The sequence below is a fragment of the Sus scrofa genome, chromosome 4 (assembly GCF_000003025.6).
Source record: "Sus scrofa isolate TJ Tabasco breed Duroc chromosome 4, Sscrofa11.1, whole genome shotgun sequence".
NCBI classification, from domain to species: domain Eukaryota; kingdom Metazoa; phylum Chordata; class Mammalia; order Artiodactyla; family Suidae; genus Sus; species Sus scrofa.
Genome location: NC_010446.5, coordinates 85,820,129 through 85,835,683, shown reverse-complemented (window position 1 = coordinate 85,835,683; position 15,555 = coordinate 85,820,129). Strand labels below are relative to the sequence as shown.

General features: G+C 42.8%; 1 protein-coding gene across 2 annotated transcripts in view; it reads left to right on the top strand.

Moving 5' to 3' along the window:
- The window catches only part of PBX1 (PBX homeobox 1), a 345,739-nt gene extending 334,645 nt beyond the window's left edge, over window positions 1-11,094 (top strand). The window contains exon 9 of one of the 2 annotated variants that reach the window (XM_005655372.3): window positions 9,568-11,094. In XM_005655372.3, coding sequence (XP_005655429.1) covers window positions 9,568-9,588 — 21 coding nt within the window. In that variant the 3' untranslated portion in view covers window positions 9,589-11,094. The remainder of the gene's footprint in view (window positions 1-9,567) is intronic. The other variant, XM_005655374.3, reaches the window with a different exon arrangement.

The window sequence follows — 15,555 nt, the reverse complement described above, 5'->3', positions numbered from 1 at the left end:
AACAGGTTGGAGGATAATGTGAGAAAAAGAATGTGTATGGGGAGTTCCCGTCGTGGCACAGTGGTTAATGAATCCGACTAGGAACCATGAGGTTGCGGGTTCGGTCCCTTCCCTTGCTCAGTGGGTTAACGATCCGGCGTTGCCGTGAGCTGTGGTGTAGGTTGCAGACGCGGCTCGGATCCCCCGTGGCTCTGGCGTGGGCCGGTGGCTACAGCTCCGATTCGACCCCTAGCCTGGGAACCTCCATATGCCACAGGAGCGGCCCAAGAAATAGCAACAGCAACAACAACAAAAAGACAAAAGACAAAAAAAAAAAAAAAAAAAAAAAAGAATGTGTATGTGTATATATATATATATATGTATGTATATATATGTATGTATGTATATGACTGGGTCACTTTGCTGTACAGCAGCAATTGACAGAACATTGCAAATCAGCTATAATAGAAAAAATAAAAATCTTACCAAAAAAATATATGGGACAAAAAGTTGCAGCCCAGAGATACCTGCCTAAAATGAAGTGGCTTATTGTCAGAGTATACACTCTAGGTTCCTATTGGCTGGCTTGGTTCTCTGGGAAGCAGATGCTCAGGTGAGTAAGGACTGAAAAAGGCTTATTGGAGAGTTACATCTGTGAAGGAAAAGGGGAAAAGAAGCATGACTGGGTAAAAAAGGCATCAAATAGCAATGCACACCTGGAAAAGGAGAGCTCCAGAACAAAGTCTGCCTTTTATTTTTTTATTATTTTTATGCAATGAATTTTATTACATTTATAGTTGTACAATATTCATCACAACCCAATTTCATAGCATTTCCATCCCAAACCCCCAGCCCATCCCCCGACTCCCACCCTGTCTCCTTTGGAAGGCTTAAGTTTTTCAGTGTTTCTGAATCACTTTCTGTTCTGCAAATAGGTTCACTGAGTCTTTTTTTAGATTCCACATTTGAGTGCTAGCGTATGACATTGGTGTCTCACGATCCGACTAACCTCACTAAGCATGATAATTTCTTGGTCCATCCATGTTGCTGCAAATACCATTATTTCTTTCCTTTAATGGCTGAGTAATATTCCATTGTGTATATGTGCCACATCTCCCTTATCCACTCTTCTGTGGGTAGACATTTAGGTTGTTTCCATGTCTTGGCTATTGTAAATAGCTCTGCAATTAACATTGGAGTACATGTATCTTTTGCAGACATGGTTTTCTCCAGATAGATGCCCAAGAGCGGGCTTGCTGGATCAAATGGTAATTCTATTTTTAGCTTCGTGAGGAATCTCCATACTGTTTTCCACAGTGGTTGCACCAATTTACATTCCCACCAACAATGTAATAAATTTCCCTTTTCTCCACACCTTCTCCAGCATTTATTGTTTGTAGACTTTTTGATGATGGCCATTCTGGCTGGTTCAAGGTGGTACCAAGGCTGCCTTTTAAAAGAGTTTCATGTTGGCAGAAATGACTAACCCCTATACCAAGACCATGCTCAGTCACTATGGTGGACCCTGAAGTTTCTACCAGCCAGAAACCTCCAGCTAACGCACTGCTCAGAGCTGGGCAGTGAGCCCTTCCTTGAAGGGAGCTGTGAGTGGTGGCTTTCCATGTCTGCCACACACCTGGGAGCTATTCTTGGAGGCTCCATATCAGTTCTGGAGAGCTATGGCTTCAGTGATTTGTTATAACTGTATGCTTATTTTTATTAATTGTCAAGTAAGAGGATTATCTCAGTAGATACATTACAAATGGCAAAAAGAAAAAACCTATAACTGTATATACCAAGTAGTTTTCATTAAAATATTTCACAGCCAGCACTTGGGCAAGCTATTGGAGATGGCGGAAGGTGACTCCAGAGTGGAGGTCAGTGCCCTCAAGACAACCCCTTGGATTTTCCATTAGTGTGTAGTTAGATGAGGTAATAAATAAATTATTATTAAGCACTTTGCAAGTTCAGTGTTTTGTGAATGCTAAATAATCATCATAACAGAGTAGTATGCTGGTCTTGATAAACGGGTCGGGCTTCCATGTCATTTAAAATGGATGGTGCAGCAACGTTAGTGAAGATGAACGAGATCCCCATCGGTCGAGCTCAGTCACTGCGTGGAGGCTCAGACTTCCACCTGCGCTGCCCTCGCCCTGGACTCCGAGCGACAATAAGCAGAGGCAAGGGATTCTGGGCGGCTTTAAGGGGTAGTAAAAAGGCTCCCACGTAGGGAAACAGAAAGTACATGGAGGTGAGGGTGTAGGGATTTGCATTTCTGAGGCGTCAGAGCTCCTCTCTAAGGGCGATGGGGCAAAGGATGAACATTTATCAAGCGCCTCCCGTGACCCAGACGCTGTGTGCAGGGCTGTGTGCTTATTATCTCATTTATCCTCCAGACCAGCACGTTAAGGTAACAGAGGAGTGGATGAAAGCAGAATGTGTGACTATTTTCTGCAGAAAAGCAGAAAGCCTGGCCCCAGCCGTGTCACGGGTGGTGTTGTTTTGCTTTCTGCATTCTGGGCAGGGGACTTGGGGACGGGGAGGGGTCGGGAGGAAATGAGAGAAAGTGTGACCCAGTGACCGATCACAGCCCTCTGATGCTCAGACCTTTCAGGACACATATTTGTGGGATGACGGCCACTTCCTCCTTTGGGGTACACACAGAATAACCATTCCTCCTGCCCCGGCGGTGGACTTGACTCCCCCCCACCCCGCGCCCCGCCCCTCAGCAAAGTCCCAGGAAGCCCCACTCAGACTTTCCACCCATCTTCCTAACATTCAGCAGATAATCTTCAGGGGTTACCAGGAGCCAGACACTCCACTGAGGGCCCACGCTGGCTCGGCCCCTCATTTAACTGTCTCATCTCTAGGTTCTCACCTTCAGTGAGAACACGAAGATTTTGCTAAGTAACTTGCCAAGTCATCAGCTCCTAGTTCAAGGAGGAGGAAGTGAGAACCAGGTTGGGCTTTTAACTACACGGAATCTTGTGACACACCTGTGACCTCAGAGGTCCTGATGCTCCAGGATTTGTTGCTTTTTTGCCCAGCTCTGTCCTGAATAATGGTTAATTACCCTTTGGTTAACTGTCAGATTTTGAGGGTATAAAAGTAGCTCCTATTTTGTTAACAGCTTTATTGAGCATAATTGGCATACAATAAACTACACATATTTGAAGCACACAACGTGGTTAGTTTTGACATACATATGCACCGATGATGGACTTGCCACAATCAAGACAATAAACATATCCATCACCTCCAAAAGATTTTTTTGCAATCCATCCCTCCCACCCCTCCTCACCTAATACCCTCCCCAAGCAACCGCTGATCTGTTCTTTGTCACTGTAATTAGCTGGCGTTTTCTAGAGTTTTATATAAATGGAGTCATGTAGTATACACTTTTTTTGTTGGTCTGGCTTCTCTCACATGGCATAGTTATTTTGTGATTCATCCAAGTGTTTCCTTTTTCTTTGTTTTAATTACAGAGATATAAGGACTTTGAATAATTATATGTATTTTATTTAATTTTAGCTTTGGGCCCAATCAAGAGTTCAGATTCTTGTTCTGTCACTTACTATTTGTGTACTAAGTGGTAAATTTCTTAACCTCTCCAAGGATTACTTTTCTCATCCATGGAATGGATGTAATAAAAAGCTACATTATAGTATTGTTGTGAAGATTAGATGAGGTAATATAGGGAAACTGAATAGTACAGAATCTGTGCATGGTAAGCACTTAATTTTGCAGTTTTTTAAAATATAAATTTTAAATGATAGAAACATTTTTTAAATCAAAAGCCCTTTGAGGAGTTCCCGTTGTGGTGCAGTGGTTAACGAACCTGACTAGGAACCATGAGGTTTCTGGTTCGATCCCTGGCCTCGCTCAGTGGGTTAAGGATCTGGTGTTGCCGTGAGATGTGGTGTGGGTTGCAGATGTGGCTCGGATCCCACATTGCTGTGGCTCTGGTGTAGGCCGGTGGCGACAGCTCCAATTAGACCCCTAGCCTGGGACTCTCCATATGCCGTGGGTGTGGCCCTAGGAAAGGCAAAAAAAAAAAAAAGCCCTTTGATGTCCTTCAGTCCTCACTATAAAGTAATAATAGTTGGCATATACTGTGCCAAGGAGAACACTAAATGTGACATATGAATTAGCTCTTTTAATTTTCACTACCTAGAAGCCTAGAAAGTATGTGGAAATATTGTTACCCCCAGTTAGAGATGAGGAAACTGAGATAGAGTTATGATAACTACCCATTCTCACAGTTAGCTGGTGATGGGTCAGAATTTGAACCGAGGCTATCTGGCTCAAGAATCTTCTTTTTTTTTTTTTTTCTTTTTAAGGTCACACCCATGGCATATGCAAGTTCCCAGGATAGCGGTCGAATCAGAGCTGCAGCTGCCGGCCTACAGCACAGCCACAGCCACACCAGATCTGAGCTGCATCTGCAACTTATGCCCCAGTTCAGAGCAACACTAGATCCTTAACCCACTGAGTGAGGCCAGGGATCAAACAGCATGGATACTAGCAAGGTTCTTAACCTGCTGAGCCACAATGGGAACTCCACAAGACCCCCCAAACACACCTTTTTTTTTTTTTGACTTGGCTACCTTTCTGTACACCATGACATGTGCTCTGGGTGTGGTCCTTCACTGGCAGGGGTGGGCCTCACTGGAAGGATGGTGGGCAGAGATGCAGGTGGGCTGGAAAGTTCTGTGAAATAAACCTGACATCAACATTAGTTTCTTTCTGAACCTCTTTTGTCAAGGACGGAGAAGGTTAAGATACTGAACTGAAAAGAAGGCTTATATTTTACAATATTTCGTTGTGTGTTGACCTCCTCATTCTTTAAACTATGCCTACCTATCTCCTTATACTCCTATTTCTCTATCACTCAGTCAACAAACACATGTGGACCTTCCATGCATAGGCACATGTCCAGTGCTAGAGGCACAGAGAGGAATGGTGTTTGGTTCTGGCCCTTAAGAAACAGAGAGTGCACACACTCATGGTAGTGTGCTAGTTACCGGATGTTTTCCATTGGCATAGTCCTTTATGCACGTCAAAGAAATCTCATCTTCGTTATAGTAAAAGGCGAAAGATTTATAGGATCTGAAGAGAAACCAGAGTATTCATCTTCGTTATAGTATTGGAGTTCCATGGCATGTTTGTGAACAAAGTAGGGCAGTAATTATTCTTTGTATTTTGTGTATGGTATTATAATGTATATTATGCATATATCCTGCATATCATTCTTATGCATCAGTGGCTGAGACGCAGAAGTAAAGTGACTTGGAGAAGGTCAGTCAGTGGCTGAGATCCAGATCTTTTGGCCAAGTGTTCTTTCTGCTAGGGGGAATGTTTTTTCTCCAGCACTCTCATCCTGGGCACCTCGCCTTTGCAATTTCCTGGTTGTCTATTTTATCTCTTTTGGCCGACAAGTTTGACAGGCCCTTGGGGAATACTGACTCAAGCATAACTTGCCTTTGGTCAAGTGCTAAATCCCACAGGTGTAGAACAGACTTTGGAGGAGCCACCATCCCTCTCATGGTCCCCTCAAACCCCCACTGTTTGTCTGGAGGGAAGGATGCTTATCAGTTCTGTACTATCAGGGAGCAGCTAGCAAAACCAAATTAGCTCCAACTGGCTGCTGTTCAGGTCGGCTAATTAAATTAGCTATTGTTGCATTACTGATAAGGACAGTTTGGGAAAGGAAAAAAGCCACTCATCCCAGCAGCCGTAAGGCTAATGCCAAGAAAATGTGTTAATGGGAGCACTCTGAAAGGAAACCCCTCTGTCTAGCAGCGGTACCTAGGGGTCTTTGGTGAACTGTTCTAGCCATCTGCTCCTATCTCAATGCTCTCAGCCCTCTCTGGCTCCGATCCTTGTGAGTACTGCAGCTCTCCAGCTTTTTGGTGCCCAGCTGGAACCAGGGCAGCCTTTCTTTTTCCTACCATGCATTCATCCTCCTGGGAGTCTGGAGCAAAACGGGAATTTGCCTAGGAGGAAATAGTTCACCCTTGTGTGCTGAAATCCCCATTACAGAGAAACCAGCTGATATTTGCAAGAACCCCAAAGAAGAAAGAAGGAAAGAAGGAAAGATTGAAAGAAAGGAAGAGAGAGAGGAAGGAAGGAAAGAAGGAAGGAAGGAAAAAGAAAAAAAGAAGGGAGGGAGGGAGAGAAGAGGAAGAAAACTACTAGAAACATTCTAAAATGATCTGTTTTTTAACTTCCCAGCATCTGCCCCTTTGCTTGCTAACAACCTCTTTGCCATGGGCAGCCTTGTGGAGGCTGAGAATAACTTGGCTATTATCTTTGGTTGAGATTTGCATGCATGGACTTACCCTCCACCAAGTGGGCTCTGTCCTAGGACTCTGGGTCTTGAATAGAGAACTGCAAGAGAAAGGGTTTGGAGCTTACTGGCATTGGCAATAGCACTCCAATGAGATATTTCCCCTACACTGTCCTCCCTCCACCATCACCCTCCACTCATCAACCTGTCCTAATTCCATCTTTTTTCTAAGATGAATTACCCAGGCTTCCTGAAGTTTTGTGACCCAACTGATACCTTTCTGGTTCGTTCCTTTTCTGCATAAATTAACTAGTCTGTTTCATGCCATCCAAATGGTTTAAAGGTTGTTTAGTCCAACCCCTTTCTTTGACAAGGAAGACTGATGATATTAAGGGATTTTCTCAAAATCATGTGGAAAAGAGCTGATCAAGCCTAGAGCTTAAGCCCCTGACTCCATGAGATTCTGCTGCCTGAATATTGTGCTTGCTCTGCACCTCCTGGCAAAGCTCCAGAGTTCCCCTAGATCAAAAGGGATGACTCCCTTTTCTTTTGATTTAATAGACTTTAAGTTTTTTTTTTTAATGCTTTTTGGGGCCACACCCCAGCATACAGAAGATCCCAGGCTAGGGGTTGAATCATAGCTACAGCTGCCGCCTACACCATGGCCACAGCAACGCAGGATCCGAGCCACGTCTTTGACTTACACCACAGCTCATGGCAACACCAGATCCTTAACCCACTGAGCGAGGCTGGGAATCGAACTCACATCCTCATGAATACTAGTCGGATTTGTTACTGCCGAGCCACAATGGGAACTCTTATTTCAGATTTTAAAATCATGGGATAATATCTTCCTATAAGAAAACAAGTGAAATGGAAACCTATTATTGAAATTGTCCATGTGTAAGTTCTTACATGTGCAATGTCTGTCTCTCACTATAAAACATGAAAACGTCATAGTTCAAGTTTACTCTTAAGCTCTAAGGACCAAGGGCTAGAGTACTTTGTGCTAAACTAATGAATATTATAATTGAGAAAGCCAGCAATATTGAGAGGAACTGCTCTACTTTCTTTATAGAGCAGCTGTAATTCTAGTTGGAAAAATATAATACAGGCCACGTCCTGCTCTGATATGATACATACTTACTTTCAATTTAAAAGTGTATTCTCTAAGCCTCAGTTTCCTTATCTGCAGACAGGAAACTTTGACTCTTTTCCCCTTAAGCTCCAGGATTCTAAGCAACTTGGGGAACTAGAAAAGCTAGTGAAATAATTGAGAAATTAAAAAAGTTAGTAAATTGGGCATCATTTACTGAAATCATTGAAAGAAAAATCTTCCAACCTTTTCAGCTAAAAATACAAGGAAAAGCCTTGCTACCTAAGCTGTTCTAAGAGACTTTAGTCTGAAAAAATCAAGTTCTATATCATTGCTCATTTTGAGGCATACTAGAGGAAATCGAGGCCATTGCTGCTGGAGTACGGGGTGCTGATTCCATGAGAACCACTTCCACCTTCGATATGTCATTGAGACGATATTATTACTGCTTCTGACCCAGAAGAAATCTGTCTTCCAAAAGTGTCAGATTTAATCAATTGTCCTATTGGGAATTTGATAGAAAGAAGTATCCTAGCCCTGGGCAAATGGGTATTTTCCTAACAGCCACTAAAGTAAATATAATTACTACTTTCTATCTTACTTTTATATTATTAGAAGATAATATAAAGTCATTATAAAATATGTAAAATTGCGGACATTTCTTCATAACTTTCTCAATCTAACACAACAATATTTTTTTGCCATTATTCTTTTATAAGAGAATACATAAATGTATGATAATGTTTTGGCACTGTATTATAGATCTGATTTATTTCTGAAAGTTTGTCAAGCTGAACTTGGCCAAGTCTAGAAATTAGAATTACTGGTTCTTTGCCCAAATTTGCTACACTTTTTCTTTCTTTGTTCTTGATCTCCCAGCCGCAAAATGGGAACCTTGACACTCTTCCCTCTACTCTGTAGTGACTGGGGTAAAGCATCACAACTGTGAAGTTATTTATTTGTTTATCTTTTCAGGGCTGCATCCCCTGCACATGGAAGTTCCCAGGCTAGGGGTGGAATCGGAGCTGCAGCTGCCGGCATATGCCATAGCCACAGCAACTCAGGATCTGAGTCTTTGACCCACACCACAGCTCATGGCAATGCCAGATCCTTAACCCAGTGATAGAGGCCAGGGATTGAATCTGCATCTTCATGGATACTAGTCGGGTTCGTTTCTGCTGAGCTGCAACAGGAGCTCCCTGTGAGGTCTTTCTAGTTCTTCGGAGACAAGTACAAATTAATGTTAGATACATCAATACATTTTGAAAAACTATTTTTTTCCTCTAAAAAGTCTGTATTGGAGTTCCCATTGTGGCTCAGCGGAAATGAATCTGACTAGTATCCATGAGGACACAGGTTCGATCCCTGGCCTTGCTCAGTGGGTTAAGGATCAGGCATTGCCATAAGCTGTGATGTAGGTCGCAGACACGGCTTGGATCCAGCATGGCTGTGGCTGTGGTGTAGGCGGCAGCTACGGCTCTGATTCAGCCCCTAGCCTGGGAACCTCCATATGCCATGGTGCAGCCCTAAAAAGAGAAAAAAAAAAATCTGTATTGAGGCTGGGTTCTATGTGTGATTCACTACAAGAAACAACAGTTCTGTAATGCTCATTCCTCTAAATTTTCATTGACCCTTTATAATAGGAGGCAGAAAAATGAAGTGCAGAGGAAAAGTTTAGACTCAGTTAAAAGCATTCAGATGTAAGTCCTGGGTTTGCAATTTATCAGCTGTATAATTCAAGTCATTAAATATTATGGGGATCAATTGCTTCATCTGTACAACATAGGCATCAATTACTGTTTCACAGTTGCTATGAGACTGCAACAAGCTAATGCAGGGGAAAGCATTACACAGATGATTCACTTCTTCTTTCTTAAAAAAAGAACATATAAATAGGTCACTCCATTGAACTCTTCCTAGTATTTACCATAGGGAATGTTTTCTCCACATTATATGAATGAAAAAGTAACTTCAGTTTTTGATGGCTGATGAGCCATTTCCTGAATCATCTAGGGTCTGGGCCTTTTCCTTCTCCTCCTATTTTCAGCTGGTTAGCTGCTTATTGAGATCTTGCCAGAGGGTGGGCAAAAGAAATAAAAACTGAAATCGGTCAATTTGACTCTTTGATAGCAGCCCCGATGAAAGATTTGTGGGCAGAGGGTGTTAAAGTTGTGAGTTAAACTGGAATTCTGCTTCTTACCAGGAAATTGCAAGAACCTACTGATGGTTTGGATGCATCCTGATGATGGCAACTACTCCTCTTCTCTTGACTGAAGAAAAGTCTTCCTCTACCTGAAAAGTGGTCTAGCTTCCAGAATGACACATACTGACTTTTGAAGGAATAAGAGGATACCTCCTGGCCAGTCATGTCTTCAGTGGTGAGCAGTAGGCTGGCAGATATTGCAACAAGATGATTGTTGCATCAACAGAATCCCAAAGCAATAATTACTCTTCTTTCTTTTCCCCACTAATCCAGCAATCAAAGAATCACTTGTAAGCATTCACTCAGTGCCACCATATACTCTAAAACATGGTGAGTTCCTAGCTATAGAAGACAATTTCTCAACCCTCAGTGGAGTTATAATACACTAAGAAAGCAAGAGTTGTGCATGTGAAAATACAACTAACCACATAGGGGAGAAGACACGAACACATTTAGTGCATCTCCCATATTCCAGTCACTGTGCAAGGTGCTGTACATATATTTTATCTAATCCCCACCACATCCCTGAGACACATTCCTATCCTCGTTCTACGGATGATGATAATGGGAATCAGAGCTGTTTAAGGACTTGCCCAAGATCACACAGTGAGACATGTGTGGAGCCTGTTTTCAAGTTGGAAGGATCTAACTTTATAGTCTATGCTTTGTTATCTACTGCCAATGTGAGAAATCGGAGCTTGAGACATCATTTATGCTGTTGGGTCAAGACAACTCTTTAAAATAACTCTCAGTAAAATACATTGATAAAGTTTTATTGAGTCCATTCATTGGTTTGGGAGAAATTTCTAGCCTGAGAATAAATACCTGGATTCTGGAGGTAGGGATGGTGAGGTGAAAATGATGGCACTCTGATCTCAGTTCCACCATCACCTACGTGTATCAATCTAAGAAAGTTGCTTCCCTCTTGCAAGCTTTTGTGTCATTAGGAGCATTTCTAGTTTGTCTAGGGTGACTTACACTCAGTCACTAGGCAGGTGTATAACATACCAGCTCTAACGTCAGATAGACTTGAGTTTTAATGCTGGCTCCATCCTCGAGCAGTGGCTGTTGGGCAAGTCTTTTAACTATCTGTAAAATGGAGATAATGATACCTACCTCAGGGTCTTTGCCCTTATTGTTCGTTCTCCTTGGAACGGTCTTCCCCAGTTACCCACAAAATTACTCTATTACCTCCTCCAGGGCTTCCCTCGACTTACTTTTTAAAGAGACTTTCCTTGAACATGATCTCTAAATTGCAAACCGTCTGGCATTTCCCAACTTCTTTCCTAATTTTATTATACTCCTTAACACTCAACACCTAACATACTATATATAGCACTTAATTATCTTATTTATTGCCTGTTTCCCACCTCTAGAATGTAAGCTCTATAAGGGCAGGGTTTTTTGTATTCTTTACTGCTGTATCTCCAGTTTCTAGAATGATTTAGGTGCTTAATAAATATTTGTTGCATAAATTACTGGTTGTTGTGGCAATAATGTGAGTAAAGTGCTTTGCACAGGGCTTGGCCCATAGTAAACACTCCATTCATGTTATTGTTTATTATTATAATTTTACTCATATGTTATCATATCTCAGGGGGGCACATGGGTTCTCTCCCCTCCAGATAACCTAGGATGGGCATTCCTATCTTCTTGGTGAATGTGAAGATCAGACTCTATTGAAATTAGTCTAGAAGCAGGAGGAATTAGTCATTTTGAGGGAAATAAGGGAAAGGATTTGCATGGTAGCTACTTTCAACTACCTAAAGTTATGGTCACATGGATAGAAATTTCAGGAAGCCTATTTCTGCTGCATAAGAAAGGATTTCCACAAAATTGTATGTCCAATGACAGAATAAACTCTCTCAGGAGCTCATGCCCAAAGGTCTCCTAGAAGCAGATAACCACATCTCACGGACCCTGGATATAATTATCATGAGTAACAATCTTGGAATACAGCCAGGTGGATCAAACTCTTAGGGAGGCATGGGGATCTAAGCAGTCAAAGAAACCAAGGATACATGACCAGGAGGCTGAAGACAGGCACTCCAATTAAAAGTCAAGGTCTATTACTCAGCTTCCAATGTGAGTCAGTTTTCAGATCCAGAACACAATGACAGAAGGAAAGGCTGAGTGTCCAGGTAAAAAGACCCTGTAAATATAGTATTTGTATATGGTCATGCTTTTTCCATTCCTTCCCCAAAGGTCCCTAGCCATTTACTCAGGTAAGTATATGCTGGGGGAAGAAGACTACCCAAGCATTTTGAAGACTGTTTAACTCAGGTCCCAAACTGACATTGACGTCTGGGACCTAGATGTTTATCATGGTCTGTTGTTAGAGAAGGGCCCTTGGTCTGGCTCACAGTACACTCTTTAGGTCCATGGACTCACACCTGATAATTTCCTCAGTCCCTGGAAATTGGAATAATTGCAATGTATATACTTAGTAGTTGATAGAAACTTCACAAGTTTCCTTGGACTGTGGGTAAGAGCTATTACAGTGAAGATCAGGTGCAATCTTCTGAAACTTCTCTTTCTCCATGGCTAATGGTTCAGGAGCCTATAAGAGGAAAGAAAGATTTCAAGATCAGAGACAAAGAGATCTGGGAAGGACATATGGTGGAAGCACTTGCAGGAATATGTGCAAAGACTAAAGATCTTTTCATTCCTTATTAATGCCCTGGCCAGCATTCTTCACAAAAGAGGCACTAAACAACCACATAGAATGACTTATAAAGTTGACATCAGCCTGTTTTTCTCAATGGTCACCCCAATGCCAGTCCAATGGGAACATAATGGAATGTTCAAGGTGGCAAGAAAATGACTTCCCACTAAAGCAATTGCCGAATGTCCATGCAGTAATGTAGACCAAACTGAGCTCCTCCCTCACCAAGATGGCACCATTCCAAAGAGAAAAACCAACTAGCTGATAACAACTTGACAACATGGGATCCCTTCTACTCTATAAGAGACAAGAATTAATTAGAATCAGCAGATATTTCACATTTGAATTTGCCTTTTTTATCTCTAAGGCCTCAGCTAGTACCACTCTTTGAGAGCTTCTAAATAGTATGATCCACTGACACAGGGTTCCACATAATATCACATCATACAAAGGAACACACTTTATAACAAAGGAGGGGTGGCAGTGAGCACATGACCATGAATTTCACTTTCTCTATGTTATGCAACACCATTCAGATGCTACTATCATGTCAGAGTGATAAAACAGATATTCGGAGACAGCACCGGTTGGAGATGATGCCTTGAAACGACAGGGCTCCACCTTTCAGAACATCCTATACATCTTCAATCAAAGACTGTTGTTTGATGCTATGTCCCTGATATGTAGAGCACAAGAATATGAGACCAAAGGGTAGAAATTGAAGTGAACCTACTTCCATCACTTCCAGTGACTGAGTTAGGAGATTTGTGCCTCCCATTCCCATATCTCTAGTCTCTGTGAGTTGGAAGTCTAATTCACAATGAAGGGATGCTTCCTCCAGGAGAACAGCAAATCCCATTGAACTATGAGCTACGGCTGTTGTCCGCTCACCTTAAGCTGTTTGTGACAAAAATGCAGATAGCAAGAAAACAGCGGTATGAATTAATGGCAGGTTAAAGATCTGTCATTGCCATTGATGTGGTTTAGGTCACTGCTGTGACATGGGTTTGATCCCTGGCCAGAACCTGGCCAAAGGAAAAAAAAAAAAAAAAAAAAAAGGAAAACAGAGGTAATTGACTCTGATTAGGGGATAGTGATGCTGTTACCAATTGCAACTGGGAAAAAATACATCTGACATCCTGGTGACTGTGATCATCATGTCCTTCTCAAACATGGTATAACATACGTATACATATATGAATGTATTACGTACACATACACACAAATACACCTGCATATAATATATTGCCTATTGGTTCTGCTTCTCTGAAGAACCCTAATACAGTGCTGTAGGCAATTCCTGACAGAGCAGCTCCAGCTCTATGTATGTGTGACATACATTTTTTTTCTGGCTTATTGCCAAACTGCCAAAAGCTACTTTTAGACCTGTCCCCTCACATCCATCCTGGGGATTTTCTGCCACAGTTCAGCTCTGGGGGGGCCTGGCAGAGCCCCCTCTTCTCTGGAGGAGGATTTCTAACTGAAGTGATGCCTGTCCCACGATGCCCACACTGTTGGCCCTTATTTGCTCTTTTTACATGATCTGCTGTGCTTTCCAATACTAGGCGTCCCCACTGACAGAGAGGTGATCAAGCACAGAGCAGACCCAATTAAACTTCACTCTTGCATCTTCAGCAGATTTCCTTGTTGAGACCTGTAGTATTTTTTTTTTTTTTTTTTGTCATGCCAGCAGCATGTAGAGTTTACCATCCAGAGATGGAACATGAGCCACAGTAGTGACAAAGCCAGATTCTTAACCCACTGAGCCATCAGGGAACTTCAAGACTTGCAGTATTTTAAAAGTCAGTTCTTTATGGGAAAAAGAGGTGGAAACTTGAGACAGGAGAGGGGACCACGGTTTCTGTAGCACTCGAACTCTTTCATTTCTTTTATTATTTAATTCAATTATCATACAGATGCTGCTTAGGATACCATTTTAACTGTGATGGCTCTTACCGAAACGATCTCTGCCATTCAGAAAAAGGCAATCAACTTGCTGAGATTTGTTCAACAGCTTCTGATTCACATGTGCAAATTATAATAAAGGAGAGACCCTGACCCTGAAATCTGCTTCCTGTCCTCCTCAGATGTTCCTGAAGCTTTACCTTAAAAGAACAGAAGGGAAACCGGATGTTGGCAACTACAAACCATTCTCCAGTTCTGTTATCTCTTTCAAATCTCCACTGCTGACCTCTCCCAGCTCTGTCCACTCGTGTAGCCCTGAGCTCAGAATGTGGCTCAGGAATCTGGAGGGCAGCATGCAGCTTCCTCAGGCTGGTTGAGGGGGTTGGGGTAAGTTAGTAGTGAGGCTGTGAGCTGTGCTCTGCTCAGTCGTCCTTTCCTTGTGAGAGCTTCTAAAGCCACTTCCCTTGGGCACCCTGACCTTCACCTACACTTGGGCTTCAGAAGATGACCTTCAGAATGTTATCTGATAACATGCTGATGCTTGGGGACCTTTAGTAAACTGCATTTGGGTTGCTGTCACTCTTCCCTAATGCCCCCCCCCCCACACACACACATGCGCGCGCGCACACACACACATTCACTTATGGACTTTCTCCTATGATGGTCAGCCTTCCAGAATCTCTCAAAGCCAACAAGACAAACCTGAAATATGGTCTTTATGGAAGGTGCTGGAATTGGGCCAGGTGTCTGTGGCAATGGGGCAATGGGAGAATGAATTCCAACAGTTAGGCAAAGGCAGGTGCCATTGATGCACCTGCATCTAGCCAGGTGCTCCACACATTGAGCTTGTAGCGCTTTTATTTATTTGTTTTGTCTTTCTTTTAGGGCCACACCCACATCATATGGAAGTTCCCAGGCTAGGGTCGAATTGGAGCTGTTAGCTGCCAGCCTGCACCACAGCTCACAGCAACGCCAAATCTTTAACCCACTGAATGAGGCCAGGGATCGAACTTATGTCCTCATGGATACTAGTCAGATTCGTTTCTGCTGAGCCACGATGGGAACTCCTGTGTCTGTAGCACTTTTAAATCATCCTTTGAGCTTTGAGAAATGTGTCTCCTGCCTTAGCTGTCTCTAGCCTCGTACACCTAATGTGAGAATCTGTCTTCATGTGAGGGAGAGAAAGAGAACCTAAGTCAGTACCTATGGCCCCTAGACAACTGGAGGAGTGTGGGTTCCCTGCTCTTGGTGGGCTTCAGGTGGGTGAGGCCCACAGGGTGGAGGATGGTGGAAGGAGACGTGAGGCCATCCCACCCACTCATCCTTCACACACATGCAGCAACGCAGCACACACACCCCGTACCCACCTTCTTCCCCTGTGTTCTCCTAAGCTTTGACATTCTTGAGAGCATTGCAAC